General features: G+C 38.3%; 2 protein-coding genes across 2 annotated transcripts in view; both read right to left on the reverse strand.

Annotated features, from left to right (window-relative positions):
- The window catches only part of TINAG (tubulointerstitial nephritis antigen), a 56981-nt gene extending 54190 nt beyond the window's left edge, over window positions 1-2791 (reverse strand). Inside the window, exon 1 of the mRNA XM_030489835.1 lies at window positions 2422-2791. Coding sequence (XP_030345695.1) covers window positions 2422-2791 — 370 coding nt within the window. The remainder of the gene's footprint in view (window positions 1-2421) is intronic.
- Window positions 2792-10253: 7462 nt separating this feature from the next.
- MLIP (muscular LMNA interacting protein) overlaps window positions 10254-19568 on the reverse strand; it is an 82906-nt gene continuing 73591 nt past the window's right edge. The window contains exons 13-14 of the mRNA XM_030491168.2: window positions 12653-12687; window positions 10254-10594 (exon numbers count right to left, since the gene is read on the reverse strand). Of these exons, the coding sequence (XP_030347028.1) occupies window positions 12661-12687 (27 nt within the window). The 3' untranslated portion in view covers window positions 10254-10594; window positions 12653-12660. The remainder of the gene's footprint in view (window positions 10595-12652; window positions 12688-19568) is intronic.

Consider the following 19568-nt stretch of genomic DNA (forward strand, 5'->3'; position numbering starts at 1 on the left):
TACAGGTCTTGCTTAATTTGCCCCCAGTACTGGTGTAAGTACTTCTGCCAGAGAAATGTCTCCAGGTTTTTTCAATTGTAGACCAGATCCTGATTGTGTGGTGCAAAAGCAGTTTGCAAACTCTCTGGATGTCACTTCTATACCACCACCAGAGTGAGACCCAGTGTGTTGAATCTGACAGGGTTTTTTTGTACCATCAGAGTAATTGAAAGAAAAAGATAAATAATAAATATACTCAATAAATAAAACTATAACAGTTCTTCTAATGACAAAAATTAAAATATTAATAATTTTAAAAATCCAGAATTTCTATTTGGTATCTAAGGCAGGCATGTGCACAGTTTCTTGTGAAACTACAAGGAAAAACATCAAAAAACACTGAACGCTGGGCTCATAAAGGCAAAGTCAAAGCAGTTCCATACAGTTAAACCAAAACTGGCCCTCCACACAGTGCACACCCATGGAAAAAGCCAAGTAGCTCACTGCTGCCGTACACCAAGTCAGTGAATAGACAGCAATCCAGAAATAAAGCATGGAGCAGTTTTATTGCTGCTCATTCCAGCCCAAGTAAGGCACTTCAGTTTATTTTTATTTAAAGAAATATGACTCAGAAAACACTGAGAGCAAAACCACAGGCAACCAAAAGATCAAAATCTTCCAGGTGAAAAGTACTTTGGCATAAGTGGTCTTCTGGTGCTTAACTAATTCTTATCCAAAGGCGGAAGTATAATCTCAGTAGCCAAAAGTCAGCTAATACACTTACGTCATTTCTAAAAATGTTTCATAGTTTGCTTAATCTTCAGGCATTCAGTCCTTTTTTTCTATTTTTTTCCCTCCAATTAGATTCTCTCTTCCCTGTTCCTCAGATATTCCAGTTCTAGAAAGTTCCTTTAGAGTTGTGGATTTTTTTTTTCCTTCCACATTTTGGCTGCTTTATTATTCCCCTTTTACCCCCAAATTATTTACATAAAAAATATCCAACAAAGAGATTTTAAAAAAACTGCAGATTTTTCATAAAGCACTTTAAGGATCAGAAAAACAGGATCTTGTTTTGAGGTGCTTAAACAGAGTAAATATAATTGCTACCTCTTGCAGGTATGTACAGTCCAGGTGTTACAAAACACTGAACACACATACAAAAATTGGATTAAGAAAGGCAGTAAACATGTTACGCCTCACTTATTCCCTTATCTAAACCTTCTGTTATACCTTTTAAAGGTACACCTCCATGCAGGTCCCACATGGAAAAATGCTGCAGGTTTCGTAGTGATTTGTTTCCATGAAACATCAAACTAGAGCTGCAGGCTGTCAGCTTTGGAGCAGAAATGCTGCTAAATGTTTATGTAGAGCTTATGACAACAACCCCCTGATCTGCTAGAAATAACATGCATCATTGCGCCAAACAAATATGAAAGAAATGTCTTTACATAGATAAAGGACATTCTTTTAGGTGATTAGAAACACTTTGGAAAATCAAAGTTGGTTTACAGCATTTCTGTCACTCCTACTTATCATATTTTGGCTGCATGCCTGGCTTACAAACACAGCCTTCTGAACAGTTTGTGGTCTGAGTGCTGGAATGCAAGCTGTAGGGTTATTGTGAAGAAATAGTTAATTTTAAGGAGTCATGGTATCATTTTTGTTGATTTTAGGCTTTTGAAAGTTTGGTACAGTCTCTAAATTTTCAGCCAGGTTTGGTGTACCAATAGCAAGAAACTACGTAGTCGTAGAATCCACAATTCTAAGCTTTTCTCACCAGCAGAGATTTGACATAAAAGGGAACCAAGGGAGGACCAGCTGTCTGTAGACCATATTTTTGCAATCTCTAGTTCTAAAAAAAAATAGACTTAGTTTAGAGTAGTCCCGGAGGAATTTCCACTACAAACTAACTAGTAAGAAACTAAAATATGCCAGAAATCCTTGATCTAACCACATCCCTTTACCTACTCCTGCTGCTGTGCTGTCCCACATGAAAGCTATGCTGGATCAAAACCATTGCATAATACTTCAGAGCAGTATAATTCAGAATAACCCTCAGTTTTCTTGATTATTTGTATGTACTGTTGGATACGATAATTTAGAGCTTGCTGTTCACCTATTGTTGAGCTGTGAAGCTCTATTGAAAATGTTGAGATTACATTAATTTTAACTCCATGAGGTTGTCTCTGAGAAGTTGCAAGTAAAACAGAAATTCTGTCCAACAAAAATATCATTTAACCAATTTAACCAATGCTAAAAATATGTTGCTAGAGACACAGAAATAACAGCAAGTATAATTCTTACTTCAGTTTCATACTGTCTTTCTCCACTATGTCTTTAGTCACATTTTTAGGATGCATGCACTCTGATCAGTAATTTTGCTTCAAAGTATATTTTTATCATGATGCACTAATGTCAACTGAACATTTTCTCTATGCTTACCTGATGTCAGAGGTGGCCAAGGTTCATCTGACCTGGTGGGCGCAACACGGTGGTCACAGACATCCCAGTAGTCAGCACAGCAGTCTACAGGGCCAGGAGAACCTGAGGCACAGAACTGGTCACAGTAACATATAGCTGCTCTGGAGACAATATTAAAGCTGCAGTCATCATCTCTTCCTGTGCAACAGCCTCGTACCCTGCAGGATCTTCCCTGATACAGACTCCTTTTTAGCCTTTTCCACTTTGCAGAACCATCATCTTCAACACGGTAAAGTCCTCGGGAGAAATTTCTGCTAGAGTCAAGCTGCTTTGCCATCCAAACTTCACTTGCAATGCAATATAAGATCAATATCTGACTTTTGAGACACATTCTTTCACCTCTAGCAACCTTATTTCAGGCTCTCTGTGCTTCACTTTAGCAGTAAATATCCATTTACTGTACATGCAATTAGTTCAGTTAGTATTCAGAAAGAAGTCTGAGCAGAAATCTACAGGCTAAGGTTTTCTAGGAAGACTCTGTATGTGTTAATTATTAGTCAGTCTCGTTGTAAACTGATTTATTTTCCCAGGATAGAGAGATACAGGAAACAGAGCCATAACTATGTATTAATCTTCATGAAACGTTGGGTGCATTCTTTTACAAGTGGGAAAATTTATAGTAAAGTTTTCAGAATATAAAGAATATACATGGTCTAATATTTTAGTTCTATACTTTTCTGAAATCAAAACAATATCAGGAGTAAGTCAAAGGAAGCTCGCTTTCCTTCTGGCTTCATTTACCTGTAATTTCATCTACATTTGCCTTTCTGATATGCAGAGCTATATCACTGCATTAAATGTATCCTGCATTCCCCACTTCAATCTTGCTTCCAGTGATCTAGGTCAGCTTTATATGCTTCATTTTGCACTGGTTTATTGTGTGTGAATTCAGAAAAAAGTCAGGTGAGATTCAGTATAATCTATTACCCAAAGATATTCCTTGAAGGTTGACATTTCTTTAGTTAAAATGAACTTGGCAGTCGTTGAAAGCATAATAAATACCCACTGGTGAGTGTCCATTCTTATTTAAAAAGGAAATGGCTGTATTTATAAAACCACAAAGAAAACCAAAGCAGATATCAAAAGATAAATCTAACAGCCTTTATTACTTGATCTCTGATCTCCAGGTTTTTGAACATCAGACATAAAGAAATACGCATGGTACTTTTGCCAAAACTTAAAAGAATAAAAAATAAAAGCAGCAAAGAACTTTGACATTCTTAACAGAGATAACATGTAAGGCTAAATTGCAAAAAATATCATAGTTTCAAATCTGAATCATTACAAGACGATTGAAGGCTCCAAAGCTGAATAAGCAGAGGAAAAATCTAGTCATCGTTTTGTCTCCATTTTGTAGTAAATGAGAGGAACCTGGAGAAGGAGATGGCAGACTGTTTTCTAGGGAATGAAGGGAATCTTTCCCTTTGTGAGTTCAGCTAGGCTTTTCAGTGCTGCAGGAAGTCAGAGGATCAAAGGATAGCTACTTTTGAAAGCACAGCTGGCAGCACAGCTGGTTTGGATGCATTACCATGAATAGCAGAGACATTAAGTTTTAATGTGCATATGTGTGTGTGTATGTTTATATGTATGGGCTTGTAATCAAAATGTTCAAGTCTTTAATACCATTTCTTGCCAGCAGTGCTTTGTATTGGACCTGCCTCCCACACTGTCCCCACCAGAGCTAAAGAACTGTGAATGAGGGGAAATTGCATCAAACCACACAATTTTTACTTTGCTCTTTTGCAAGCAATCTTCTGTATGGAAGTTAATAGAAAGGCCAAGGTCAGCAACATGCAATCACTGTACATCACACAATGTGTGTGTGGGGTTTTTATATAAAGTTTTATTTATGAGACAGAAATCTGGACAACATTTAAGTCTGTCACTGGCTGCTATATTACATCAAACATAACATGAGGAAAATGGGAAAAGACATATTCGTGGAAACACAAGTGAAGCGGTCACTAGAAATGATAATCCAGTTCTTTTCCTTATGTCTAAGCTCCATCAGTTCCAAGAGAATGACTCGTGATTTGCACTGACATTGTCAAAATGCACATCTTCTTTGTTAGCACAGATCTTTGGAAATATTTTTACAAAGTTATCTCCTTGCTCTGGAAGCACAAGAAATCAAAAAAGCTACCATCTGTGATAAATGTTGCCAGCCAGTCGGATTAAGCGAACAAGCATATCTGTGTTTTAAGTTATAGACCTCTGGTTTCATTTTGGTTTGTTTGATATTTTGTTTTTAATTTTCAACTTGGAAGACTTGCTGATGATAAACCAGAGGCAAGGAATTTTCTTGGAAATGAGCTAGTTTGCACGGGAATGAGATTTCTTTTAAAGGAGAGGGAAAAATGTAACTTGTACTTCTAAACAGCTTTGTTTTGTGACACAAGAAACTGCTGAAACTTGATAAAATTTACTTTTTCACAGTTATTGGCATGTGTTCAAACCTTAAAAAAATAAAAAATCAAAAACGAAACACAAACCAAAAAAAAGCCAAAACCATTAATCTATTTTATTGTGATCCAGCAAATATTTTTATTTCAGTAGTTTCCTTTGTAAGCAAAGTAACTCTGCTCACTGTAAAAAAGCATACATTGATTTACCTGAAACTATTTAGAAACAGTTAAACATGATCCTTTTTCTCTATTGAAGATTAACCTATTCCAAGCATAGCAGCTCTGCTAAGCTTTTGAGCCAGGGTCCTAGTCCTAATTCTAGTCTCTACAGTTAAATACAAAAATATCTGACTTGTACCTGTTTCAGCATTACCTGTTTTCTACCCTTGCGCTTCAAAAAACACCACACATTGTACAGAAATTCAAATATTAGTATCACTGAACTGGTGGAGTAAGAGATAAAAACCAGCTTTAATTGCCCAAGAATCTCTTTAAAGCTGGAGCAGGATTATTCCACAGCCTTTGTTTCAAAAGTCTCATATTTATCTGAAAGAGCCTATTGAGTATTACAAGAATCTCATTTCTAACCATCTTCAGAGCACAGGAAATAGCAGTGGTCACTGAGGCTCTGGGTGCTGAAGGTCACCTCCAGGATGGACAAGCCCTTAAAGAAGACCACAACACCTTCACTTCTGACTGCGGCAAGCAGACTGGTATCAAGGTTTGTGCACAGATCCAGGAGAATTGCAGTACTGCTAAATTGTGCCAGAAAAATGAGGTGACTCTCGGCACATTTAGGAAGAAACCAGGACACCAGACCCCAATTCAGTCATTTGCCAGTAGGCACAACACAATGCATAAGAGAAGCCCTGTAATTGCTTATCTGCAAGTTAAACTCTGCAATGATACAGGCCATCCTTTTCTTTGAACTCAAACCGAAATTTGACTGGTGACTACTTGCACAAAATATATCACTAATTTGTAATGACTGCCATAGCTTGCACTTACTACTCTTTCTTACTAATGGCTGCAGTGCAATGTAAGTAATCCAGTAAAAAACGCTTCACCTAAAGTATTATCCCGCAATGTCTTCTCTCTCCTATGTACTAATGGCAGAATAAGATTCCCAAACTGCGAGTGGCTAGCTCCTAGATGTGTTTATGCAGAGAAAAGCAACGTGTTAAAGTGCTTTTCTCACTGTCACTTTGGTCTCCATATGTTTGGAGCAGGAATGTGGTTGCTTTCACCCTGTTTGACAACAGCCTGGCAGCTCACGGCTGTGGGTCGTTGGCATAGTATCAAGCAGTGCCATTTTTAATTCAGACATTTCAGGCTACCTATCTCAATTCTTACGATGCTAATCCAGATTTACATGTAATTTAGAATAATGGTGGTTTAAGCGATATAACTCATCAGATGTCTAACTAGAGTCCTGCCACAGTATGACTTGCCTCTGTGACCAGCATGCCCAGTTCCACAGAGATTTAAATCAACAGATTTAGGGTCAAAGTAAGAGGTAGAGAAACTGACCCCAATTGCCCATGCCAAAGAAATCCCATTCGTCACACACACAGATTCACACACACAAGTGCTCAAGCACTCAATCAACAGCCCCAGGTAAAAGGTGACTTTACAGGCACTACATTGTACTAAGTGGTTGCTACAGCCTCATAGCCTTTACACTCTTCTCAACACAGTAATTCACCACACATGCTTCCCACCCCAGCAACATCACTTGGTCAATCTGAAGGCAGCAGGTGCCATGTCCTTCTTATTGCCGGCCATACTCCAGCATTGCCCTGAGGTCAGTCCTCTCTGGGTTCAGCCAAGTAAATACATGTGAAGAATGGGGAAAACCGTGCATGAACCAACACAGTATGCATGCAACCACACAGCTGCAAGCATTCTCCTAAACAGTGTTTCACTATGGCTTGCAGAACAGGTAAGAGTGGTTATTGTGGCTTATATCTGGATAGGAACCTCTCACGAGACACAACCAGGCATGGAAATCTTGGCAGTGGAACTAACACATCATGGACCACATGCCACCTTTGTTATGCTGTCAGTGTAGATTACTGTGGACAGATTAGCCTGTGCATGGCTGCACACAGCTTCAGAGAGGTGATGCTTGCAGTAAACTTGCCAATCCCAAACCTCACCAACCAGTTAGAGGTGACGAGGGGAACATACTGTATTCCACTGTCAGTTTGAGCTCTCAGAAGGTGTTGTGCAGGTGTTTCATGGCAGAAGTGTACATAGTGGTGTTCATCTCAAACATGTGACTCTGTCTGATCCCAGCAGTGGATGTTTGCACTCCAAGTCCAAACTCTTCTTTTGATCATGAGTAGATTGACAAGGGCAGAGGCAGAGGTAGCCTCCCAAACCAGTATTAGAAACCTGAACATATTGTCCATATGCCTACTATTAGTCTTAACATCAGGCAGGCTTATAGGCACTTTTGGATACATATCAAGTTTGGCATTATTGCAAGGCGATTGTCACCAGTCTACTTGTAGAGAAGCTAGCTTGCACAGGTTCTTCCCTAAACTTGTAAGCTACACCATGCCATTTGTTTTGGGGTGTGTGACTTGACTAGTGTAGAAATAACCTAGCATCACCATGTGTATAACTAGATACAACTCCTTGGATAAGTGAGAGCAGTCCTAAGTAGAAATCATCAGCTCATTTTTGTTCAGACATCTTTTATAATGTACAAAGAGATGCTGCAAGAATGATATATGCAACTTAATCATATGAAACAACTATGCCTTTGCTAATGCACACACTAGATAGCCACTATTAGTATACTCACCAGCCTCAGTAAGGCAGCCAGTGAGCTTGTGCAGGGTAAGCATCGGCCAGGCGGGGAAAGACTTGGCTTCTTAATTCTCATAACAAGATGATTCTCGGTGTTGCTGAGTTGCCATTTTCTGATCTTTGCTTTTAAGGATTTTTTTATACCTTAAGGTATAGATTTTTTCCTTTTGTATCCTTGAGCTGTTAATGTTACCTTTTTAATAAAATGTTTCTCTCTGCTTTTACTTCCCTCCCTTTGCATAGCTTTAGCTTCCGCACTTCCTGCTATTTAAGCAATTTTCTCATTAAAACTGAGCCAAGACCACAGAGATGCTACACCAAACTAGACTTCAGATCCCAGACAACTGAACCCTCGGGCAAAGGGCTGCCCTTAGTCTGATCCAGCAACCAAATCTTCTGAAGTAATGAATTCTGGACCGCCCTCCCATGGCCTATGTCACTGCTCAGATACATGCTTTGTGGTAGGCAAATCTTCCTGTTGACCACTTGGGCCAACTTTAATAAGTATTTTTTTTTGCCAGTTTGAGTTGTAGCGCATGGCAACAGAATCACCTCACGCACTCACAGGGTACAGTGAACACATTGTATCAGACTGCCAGAGAGGATGAGGAGAAAAAGGGACCATAAGCCCTAAATGTAGGCAGACATTGTGATCCTGACAAAAATGTGCATTTTACCAGAAAAATAATGAACAAAAGCAGGGTAAAGGCAGCAGAACTTGGTCTAAATATATTGTACTATTGAAACATCCATTAATTTTATAGTACTACTAGAAAAGCTTTCAATTTTCCATGTTGAGTTTTGTTCTTTACAATTTCTTCTTAAAAGACTTTTTTCTCTTAATAATTTTTCCATTGGTTTCTCAGATACTTTTTAGACCGCAATTGCCAATATACTCTCATTTTCCATTTATAGACAGAAGCTTTCTGAACAGGTAGGGCAACTGTTTTTTAAAATATGCATAGATGAACAAACTTACAAACCCAGAGGTCAATGAAAAAATTCCTCTTTTCCCCTCCCTATAATCCCAGTAGTTCCTTCTCTTATTTGTATTCCTTCCACCTGTGGGATTCAGTTTATCACCTGTGCTAATTTAAACCTAATCCATACCATGGAAATTATTCTTTTGGCTAGACATGCTAGATGGCATTTGTGCTTCACAAAAATGGAATTCAAGAGGAAAAGAAAGTTGGGTTTGGAACAAATTCAGAACAGAGCAAATCTTTTGAAAAAATGGGCAGGAAAGCTTGCTACAACTTTTGAGAATCACGCAGATCACACTGGTTCTAAACATGAATTTTTCCCACTTCAGTGCTTTACTGAAAACACAAAATACTATTAGGTCCTTGATGGGTAGATCTATTACATCTTGCACAGTATTTATAACACATTTATAGTTCTAGATGTGTTTAGGTCTAAAAATGTATATCTATTTTTAAAATTTTTCAATACTTCTTTTGTTATATTTACCTATACATATTCATTTCTGTCCCCAGGAACTCTCTCTTGAACTCACTGAAATGCTTTTCTCAATATTTTTTTTTTCCACCATCTGGTTAATGGGTATGTTATCCACAATATGAACACACTTAACTTCTGTTATTTTTCCATTAAGAAAAGAAACTAATACAAAATCAAACCTTATATTTCTATCAATCTGTTCATGACATTCTGAAGGATGTGTGTGTCCCTGTATTAAGAGAAAAATGTATATTTTACCTGTAGATAGAGACCCACTGACTGCTGAACTTTTGTTCTCACAGTTCCACAACTCAAGAGTTCAAATGCTGGCTGGATTGAAATTACACCAGGTCCAATAGTGCAAGAGGCTGAGTAGCCTGAAGACTATTCCGTTTAAACTGGTTTTAGTTTTAATGTTTTAACTGATGATAATATTTTATAAATTAGTTCATCACATTCATTTTAATGAAAGCAGCAGCAATTCTTATTAAAATATTAATCTTAACCACAATACATAGCAGTGTGTCAGAAGGCAAAATGCTGCTGTACGCCAAGACAGGGCTGTGACGCAAAGGTCTTGAACACGCACATACCTGTGAGGTGATTTGTTGTTCAAAGGATCAAAGGATCAGGAAGAAGGTAATTGACTCATGCAAGCATAGACAGTCTGCTTCCTTCAACTTAGAACGCATTTTGGAAGCAAATTGTTTAAGATCCAGGCTCAGGCAGCATTGTGAGGGAGCAGCACAGAGTAAAAATAAAAAAGCAGAATAAACTGGAGATAAAGGTGGTGATTCTTCCATGTGGGCCAGGACTGCAGCTGGCAAATCTGCCTGCATTCTCCAGCTGGCACAGACACTGCCTGGCCAAAATGACTATGAATATTGCATGGCAGGGAACAATCACTGTGCATGCTGATTACTGTGGGTGCTGACACAAATGTGAATAATTCCCTGATTATTTCACAAAACTAAGTGCGTGGTGACAAAATGTGACCAAGGTTAAGAGCATGGGAGTGTTCTCTTCCAGCAATGCTGACACTCATTCTCAGCTGCTTGAAATACGTGGAGCTAGATTTACACTACTGAAAATAAGAATGGCAACAAACACTTTGCAACAAAAATACAGCTTTATTTAATTTCAACATTTATTATTATTTCTAAAGAAAATAAGCTGTGCTATATCAGGCATCTCTTAAAACAGCAAGCACTTCAGAAAATGATATTAAAATATGTCATGTTCATGTGTGCATCTCTGGGGTTAATTATGCTAGTACATAAGATAATCTCTTGAAAGAGTTTGATGGTTATTACTGCTTTGCAATTAGCATACTGGAAGCCTTTTTTTTTTTTAATGGTATTTTAAATAACATTTGTGCTGTGGATTCCTTCTCAGAACAGAAACAGTCCTCAAAATACTCTACAGTTTTAGCTCTTGATCCTAATCCAGGGCTGCAAAAGAAGAGTTTTCACATGAACGCAAGTTGTCAAAAATACAGATTAATAAACTGTATAACATGCACTGAGGTCACTTAGTTCTCCTAATTTATACAACCTGAGGATCTAACTAACAAATGTAACTCACAGTTTGACAGAAAAAAAGCTCTAAAGGTGTCCCTGCCTATGGCAAGGTATTGGAACTAGATGATCTTTAAGGTACCTTCAAATCCAAACCATTCTATGATTCTAATATCCCTTTGTAACAGTCCATTATGAAGAGATATAAACTGCTGTGTCTCTACTCTCTCCTTGTTTCTGATCTTCTGTGTGAAGACACTGAAACCTTTAGAACTTTCCTAAATGTCCCATTTGTTTCCCACATCCCATGCAACTGATTCTTCACTAATACTGAACAGAGACAAGTAATTGCCTCCATCATATTATAACCCTCCCTTCAACATCTCCCTGGAATATAACTTTTTGTAAGAACATCACCTCTTCAAATCAGATTCAGTTTGTGGTCCTCTGCAATTTTCAGGGATTTCCAGCAGTATTACTGTAACTACTTTTCAGTTTTGCTTTTTATGTATTTTTTTAATTTGTCTCCAATGAATTTTATCATATTGATTTTAAGCATTTCTCGAAGGCGACAATTTTTGAATTCTAATCCTGCCTTCCAAGCTTCTTGCAAGTCCTTCCAAATAGGCGTTATATGTAAATTTGGTATGCTTACATGTCCATGTGATTGAGCAAGTAATTAATGGCAATGTTTTATAGTACTAGAGATAGAAGACAGCATTGTGGAAGCCTGTGTGAGATGTTCTCTCACTTTAGCAGTAAATGATTGCTCTCAGAGTCCAGCTTTGCAATCAGTTGCATATCTACCTTATGTGGATTTAATTTAGTCTGTACCTTCTTTGCTTGCTTATGAATGTCACATGAGCCTGTGTCAAGGATGTGCTGTGTCAAACACATCCTTTGTATCTATTTTGCTGTCAAAATAGGAAATGAGGTCAACTTGATAGGATTTATTTCTAACATGTGCCTGAGCAAGTCATCTTATCTCATTATTAGGTAGTTACCTACAAATGCGTTGTTTAAGACTGTTCCAGTGCCTTGGAAATGTTATTAGGGCTGACTTTTCTGTAATTCTTTAGATTTTTCCTTTCCTCCTTTGTTAGATATGACATTGTGTTTGCCTTTCTCCAGTTTTCTGGGAACTTATTCATCCTGCTAATCACTAGTATTTGAGAAATCAGTTTGGTTAAGTATTAAAAGGGTAGGTTTCATTAGACTGTGCCATCCTGAATACTCCAATTTATCTCAGTATTCCTTTAGGCATTCCTTTCCTTTTCTTTTCATGACCCTACTCCCAAATTCTTAATAATAACTGAATTAAAATTTTACTCACAATTAACCTATTTTGTGAGCACTGGAACAAAAAAAAGGTATTAAACATTTCAGTCTTTTCTCTCTCACCCGTTTGCTGACCTCTCCCATTAAGTACTACATTATATCTGCTCTCAATAATAGTTTTGAGCAACCTGGTCTAGTGGAAGGTGTCCCTTCCCATGGCAGGGGGATTGGAACTACATGATCTTTAAAGTTCCTTCAACCCATTCTATTATTCAGTGATTTCATGATTTCCAATATAGTATTGTTTAACTCTGGCAAACCATTCATTTTAATAGCACTATGTGGTTATGTGCTCAAATATAAAATAATATTAATCTTATTAATCTTATTTCAATAACATTACAACATTACTTGGCAATCTAATTCCAGACCGTACCTCAATTTCTTCCAACTGTTTGATTGCATCCCACTTAGAATTAATTCAATTGTGACTTTATTCTGTGATGTTAAGAAGTTGAGTTATTCTGCATTGGTAATTATTAATGGAAAATCACTCACCAAATATAGCCAGCTGATTATCCAAACATTAATTTTGTAGCTAAAATATCCTATCATTTTAAACAGAACCATAAAAATTTGTTAAAGTGAGAGTAAAGATGTAGTTACCTATTTCGAGTGTGACTGTAATCAACTCCAAAAAATAGTAATACTCACCATTATAGCTAAACAGAACCTCTTTCATTGGCAACCTGTAAGAAAAAGGGAATTAAAAGGTGAAAACAAAATGGAGAGGAGAATAAAAACTGCAGTATGTTAAGCAGGTACAGTACTACACATTGGTGGACAGCTTCATACGGCACAGTGCCTTTTAAAAACGTTGGTTTCCTGCACTCTTAATTTATAACTATGCCTACTGAACTGGGGATGATTTTTAAGGCATTGACATGTTTAAAGAAGTGCACTGCATATAGCAAATTTCAACAGACAAGCATCACCTTGGCTAAATGCACATTAGAGGACATTTCAGAGTCAATTCTCTTTTGGACCACATCCTGGAAGGACAGAGCATGTGGCCAACCATGCATCACAGCATGGATATTGTTTTCCTCCACCTTAACAAGGTTTTTGACACAGTCTCCTATTGCAACTTGGTATCCAAACCAAGAAGTAGAGTGGTCTACAGCATGGATGAATAACTGGCTGGACTACTTGTCTAAAAAGATAGTAGTCAACAGTTCAAAGTCTCTGTTCCACATGGCATTTCAGAGGATGTTAGGGTGACATGGGTGGACCTGGGTGGTAGAAGAGCCAGGAATTTTGGATGTTGCTAACTTGGAGGGGAGGGAGAGACTGATATACTGAGGGTATGGCTCCCACATAGAGGACTTTTCCAGACTGGAGGAATGAGCTGGCAGGAGCTTTGTGAACAAGGGCAAATACAGAATCCTGCATCTCGTGGGGGACGAGGTGAACGGAGGAAATGAACAACCTCATGCAAAGGTACAGGCCAGTGACTGACTGGCTTGCTAGCAGTTCTGCAGAGAAGGACCTGAGGTCAGATTGGCACCAAACTGAATGTGGGTTAGTCCACCCTTCTTGTGATAAAGGATAATCTCATCTACAGTTGCAGTAATTAGAGCATAGCCAAGAGTTATTATTCCCCTCTACTAGGCACTAGTGAGGCTGCATCTGGAACGCAGTTTCCGTTTTTGAGCCCTCCCAATAGAAAGGAGTTTAAGTCAAGCAAACAGAAAAACACAGTGGAGGACCATCAGGATGGTGGTGAGCATTCCTTGATTTCTGAGAAAGGCATATGATACTTGAGGGGAGGCTACATGGTTTGTTTAACTTGAAGAGTAGGTTAAGGGGTATCTGTTTTCCCTGTCCAGCTACTTAATAAGGGTTTATAGACAGCTCAGATTTGCACGGTGAAAGGAAAGGAGGCAACAACTGGGGAATTATAACTAGCCATAAGGAAAAATATTTGTTATCATGAGCAGTCAAACACTACAAATAATTTTATGAAGACAGGCTGAGAAAGTTGGGGCTGTTTAGCCTGAAGAAGAGAAGGCTGTGTGAAGACCTCATAGCAGCATTCCAGTATATGAAAGGGGCCTACAAGGATGCCAGAAAGGGACTCTTCATCAGGGACTGTAGTGATAGGGCAAGGGGGAATGGGTTTAAATTAAAACAGGGGCAGTTCAGATTAGATGATATAAGGAAGAAGTTCTTTACTGTGAGGGTGGTGAGGCACTGGAACAGGTTGCCCAAAGAAGAGGTAAATGCTCCATCCCTGGCAGTGTTCAAAGCCAGGTTGGGCAGAGCCTTGGGTGACATGGTCTAAGGTGAGGCATTGGAACTAGGTGATCTCAAGTCCTTTCCAATCCTAACCATTCTGCAATTCTATGATTCTGTCATTCTAATTACTTATGCATTACGTAAGTATTGAATAACAAAAAAGCTTCTTCAAACTACAACTGTGTTCTGACTACCTGTTCAGGACAAGCTCTTTTTCTCTAAAACTATTATGCAGCAATATGCCATTGTTTAAAGGGGACAAAATACAAGAGTTCCTTCTTTAAGCCAAATATAATCAGATTAAAATTGCCGTTTAAATTACATACTGACATTTCATACTTTCCCTGTATCACATTTTTATTATTAATTTTTATTATATATGCTTTCAGACTTTTAAATGTAAATCTACCATATAAGTAATACATTTACAGTAATACTTTTTATAGCTATCACATTAGAAATAAAATCCTATAAATGCATAAAATGTTTTTCCTTGTTAATGCGTGGTGATCTAATATGCCCTTTCATGTCAGTAAGCTATAACTGAAATAATTTACTTAAAACAAGGAAGTATCATTGAAGCTCGCTAAAAGTATTGCCCAAATAGCCGTTGCAAGCATAAATTTCCTGTTGTACATATAAAGTATTAAAAATTAAAAAACTTAAAGCATTGCTGAAGAATAAAGTAAATAGAAAGTATGTCTGCTGATATTTCAAGTTTTTTGTTAGAGAATTTACAAATGTGCATTGTTTTGACCTACCTTTCTACTTATAAATATCAGAAGACTGCAATTTACAGTTCCCACTTAGTCACCCACCCGTTTAGCAGGTTAAAGAATTTGTTACGGCTAACAGCTGAAATTCTTATTCCTTTAGTAAAAGTAGTTATTCCTAATTTTAATGCTCGTTTGATGGGTCATTAAATTTTCAGTTAAATGAACTGTTATGATGATATGGAGACAGCCTAGGGCTGCAGTCTTTGGTTTGCTCAAAATAAACTAATGGTTGGTGACAATATCACTTCAGAGAGGTACTGTTCATTTTGTTCCAAAATATTTTGGAATATCACAGGTCAAGTGAGAACAGTTCTCATTTTGGACTTAAGTGACATCAAAGCACCAAAGGATTTTCTAATTTGTATTATCCAAGAGTTGTTTTAATATGTATTGCTGTTGCCCTATGCCTGACTATTTGCTGGCTTAATCTCTATGCTTAGACTCAGTATGTGCAGCATTCTTTATGAATCATCTAATGTCCCCTAGTTCATTAGATAATTCATAAACTCTGCAAATCAGCAGTGCTGTAAAGATCGCTCTGACCTTGCATCCCAGGTGTGGGAACAGAATTGATGCTGGCTGTGTCGCAGTGTAACACAGGCATACTCTGTGGCCTGGCTAGCTATGGAGCTGGCAGCGATACTCTACCGCACTAGTCTATTACATCTTTCCACCGTCTGGAGGACGGCTGTAATTTTGTGCAAGACTGAAAGTATAAAGTGAACAGTGTGTCTCTGATGTGACAGGTGGAAAGCCCATGTTTATGTCTCCAAGGAAAGCACTAGGAGCAACAGTCTTTTGCCCCAGTATGTCAGGGTAGGACCTGTCCCAGTACCAGATGGAAGAAAGTGGTTGAACAAAGGAGTTGAACATGTGAGTACGAGTGGCTTCTGATATAATTGCCTCTAGGTTTATTAGGTATCTACCATACCCCGGTTCTTGCTTTGACAGGCGTCTTCTTTGTAAGTTGAAAAGGTATTGAATGTTACACGAGAGCTGGATCATTCCAGAATACCCAAGCACCACCAGCAGCCTCACTCAGGCTGTCAGGATAACCTGGAGGAGAAAGCAGACTGTACCCTGCCCTCGTATCTTCCCACCAGATGCAAGGGAGAGCAAGCCTCTGCTATGGGCACAGCCCATGCTCATCCATCCCTGCTCCCTGGTTATCATGCTGCCAAGCAATTTTGGGGGGGGACTTCGTAAGCTCTGGGATTTTCTTTGTAAATCCAGGGTACAACGACAGGTTTTTTTAACTGGAAGAACATCACTGTGCTCTGATCGTGCCACTTTTGTTGGGTGTTGGAGCTTTGGTCTAATGTAAAAACCCTTACATAAATCCTTTACTACAAGGACTATTTCATAAATGGGTGCATTTTCTTCTTATATGTAGAATCTACCAATGATTAATACTAACGCTGACCTCTGACCAAGAACACTCCTTTAGAAAATAAAGATTAAGAGCAATGTATAGCAGAACTTTGAACTTTATTGACATTTCATTTTCATAGAATTTCAGATTTCAAGGGCTCTTGCTATTGAAGCAGTTTAAAATGGAGCAAGGCAAATTGTTACTTCTTGTAAAAAAATAAAACAAAAAAGAAAAAACAATAAAAAAACCCCCAAAACCCACCAACCCTCTCCTCCCCCCAAAGAAAACCCAAAACCGAACTAAAACAAAAAAAAAAAAAACAAAAAGGAGCTTCTTGCACAAAAGACAATCAGTGAAATCCTGTCACCATTGAAGTCAATGGAATCAACTTCTTCTCATGGGGTCTTTTTATGAATGTCAACCTGCATGCAATGTCTTTTTGTGACTATATGGGAACTTATGCCACTTGTTCTTTCTAAAGATTCTGATTCAGTAAGATTCTGACTCAGTACAATTCTGAGAATGATTATAACATCGTAACCTGGGCAAACACTAGCTTTACTTGAAAAGAAGACAGTGGGTATTGGAAATTACTGCTATATGTCTTGGTTAGGTTTTAAAGGGAGCATCCTTCAGATCTCTTCCAATTAAAAACACTGGCTGTAGAGAAGGATTTTGCAAGGAGGAGAATGTCCCTTATTTATTTTCCTGCTTTAGCAGGGAAGTGACAGATCTGATTTGCTTCATGCTGTTACAGATTGAAGCAAAAGTTGCATGAAGACAAGAATGCTGTTCTGAATACAAAGGTAACTCTTTCCCCCTTCCTCCCTCCCCCTGGAATACTTTGCTCTGAGGAAAGCAATACAAATTACTAAGCAGAAACTAGCAGCACCTTCCTTTCTTTCCCTCTCTCACTCCCTCCTAAAGGTCAAGGATGTGCTTGCATTTCACAGAGCATCTGCCCAATCTTTTTTGGAATTGCATAAATCACACTGACTTTTTCTCCTTGTGTTTTTAGCTCTGAGGGAGGAACATTGTGGGAGAATCAGTATGAGCCTATATGTAATTTTAGATACAGAAGAGCATTTTGGTGAGGGCAGAGACTACAGGACAGAGATCTAAAGTTCTTATTACAGCAGTAGGAGTAATGCTGGGCTTATAACTTGACAGAATTTTTCCTAATCAGTTTATCCAAACAGGACTTCACTGATAAAAGGGAAATATTAAATTAGGTGGACGCCTGTGAGTTACATAAACTCATAAAGTCTAAATTCAGTATAAACAGTTCCTAGATAGGTTCCTAAACAAGAAGGAACAATACAGGTGCCTGAAATATGTTGTGATATCAAAAATCATCAACCAAGGCCTACCTTGTTTTTTTCACTGCACCAAAAAAGGAAAGCAGTATAACACACAGGTTTGAAGAATCAAACACATAAAAGAGAAAAGTGGTGAAAATTTGGGGATTCTTCAGAGACAGCTCAACAACAACATATCTGAAGGAATCTGTGTCTTTTTTGCCCCTTCCTAAACATGGTAAGACATTGCTCAGCCTCAACATGGCCAGCATGGTGTACCCTGGTCACCTCCTCCTGCTAAAAAAGATCTAAAATGGGAGCGGGGTTTGGGAAGGGAGGGGGAAGTGTGGGAAATTACATTACATTCCCTATGCAAGTACTTTGAAAAGTTCACTGGAGAAGACTTTCTTTGATATGTAATAGAGAAAACAGAAAATGTGTCGTCTCTTGATGTTAATTCCTGACCAGCTTGTGGTGAGCCTGACACAATTCTTCCTGCTATATGTGGACTGGATTACACCTGTATAGACATATTCAGTTACAAAACACATATTAGTGACAGGGCCCAGGGAACCAGCACAAATACTCAGCTTGCTCAGCTGAACCAAATGGTATTTGACACTCTTTTCCAACTTTAAAGCTATTTGCCTCCACCTAACATAATAATGATGCATGGTGAATAACTGTCACCCAGTAAGATGATAATCAATGGAAATACAAAGAGTACTGACAATAGCCCTGACAAATCTTCTTTCTTCCAATTGATTGTCTTTAGTCTTTATAAACGTAACCACAATTTCATTCTAAAGGTCATTGTACAAATGTTCCAACTGTTGGAGTACATTTAAGTTTTTTATTAAATTGCTTGTTAAAACTGTTCAAAGTGTTTGTTCAAAATCAAGGGAACTTTCTGAAGACAGTACTATATATTTTGTTTGCCTTGGAACAGACCAAGTTGGCCTCTAACCAAAGAAATTCTGCACTTTTGTTGTCATTGTCAATTCGTTTTTAAGAATATCTCATGTTTTTAAGACTATTTCAGTCATGGTAGTCTAACTTTATTATGACAGCGTGAGATGCTTCACTTTCTGAAGTGATTTTACTAATGCATCAGTTAAATTATTAGTCTTGTTTCTTAAAACAAGTATTTTTTAAAATATCTGACTTTCCATTAGATCTACAAAGCTCTCCTTCGATGTGGATGAGAGGATGAGAGATGGGGATTGAGCTGTTTGCTTTCCTCTATAATTTTTTTAAAACACAGGAAAATCAGCAGCATCATCAGAGGCTGCATATATATATATAAACACATGCGTACTTACATATATACACATACAAATACACACACACATATATATATATATGGGAAGGACATGGACCTGTTGGAGATGGTCAGAGGGTTGGAACACCTTTCCTGTAGAGACAGGCTGAGAGAGTTGGGCTTGTTCAGCCTGGAGAAGACAAGGCTCAGGGGAGACCTTAAAGTAGCCTTCCAGTAACTAAAGGGGGTCTACAAGGAAGCTGGAGAGGAATTTTTCACAGGGGCATGTAAAGATAGGACAAGAGGGGACGGCTTTAAACTGAAAAAGGGGAGATTTAGATTAGGTATTAGGAAAAAGTTCTTCACTATGAGGGTGGTGAGGCACTGGAACAGGTTGTCCAGAGAAGCTGTGGCTGCCCCATCCCTGGAAGTGTTCAAGGCCAGGTTGGATGGGGCTTTGAGCAACCTGCTCTAGTAGAAGGTCTTCCTGTCCATGGCAGGGGGTTGGAACTAGGTTATCTTTAAGGCCCCTTCCAACCTTAACCATTCTATGATCCTGTGGCTCTATGATGTATATGTATATATATATATACATTTTAGAGTGCCTGACATAGTGCAAATCTTT

This window comes from Strigops habroptila, chromosome 6 (genome assembly GCF_004027225.2).
Source record: "Strigops habroptila isolate Jane chromosome 6, bStrHab1.2.pri, whole genome shotgun sequence".
NCBI classification, from domain to species: Eukaryota; Metazoa; Chordata; class Aves; order Psittaciformes; family Psittacidae; genus Strigops; species Strigops habroptila.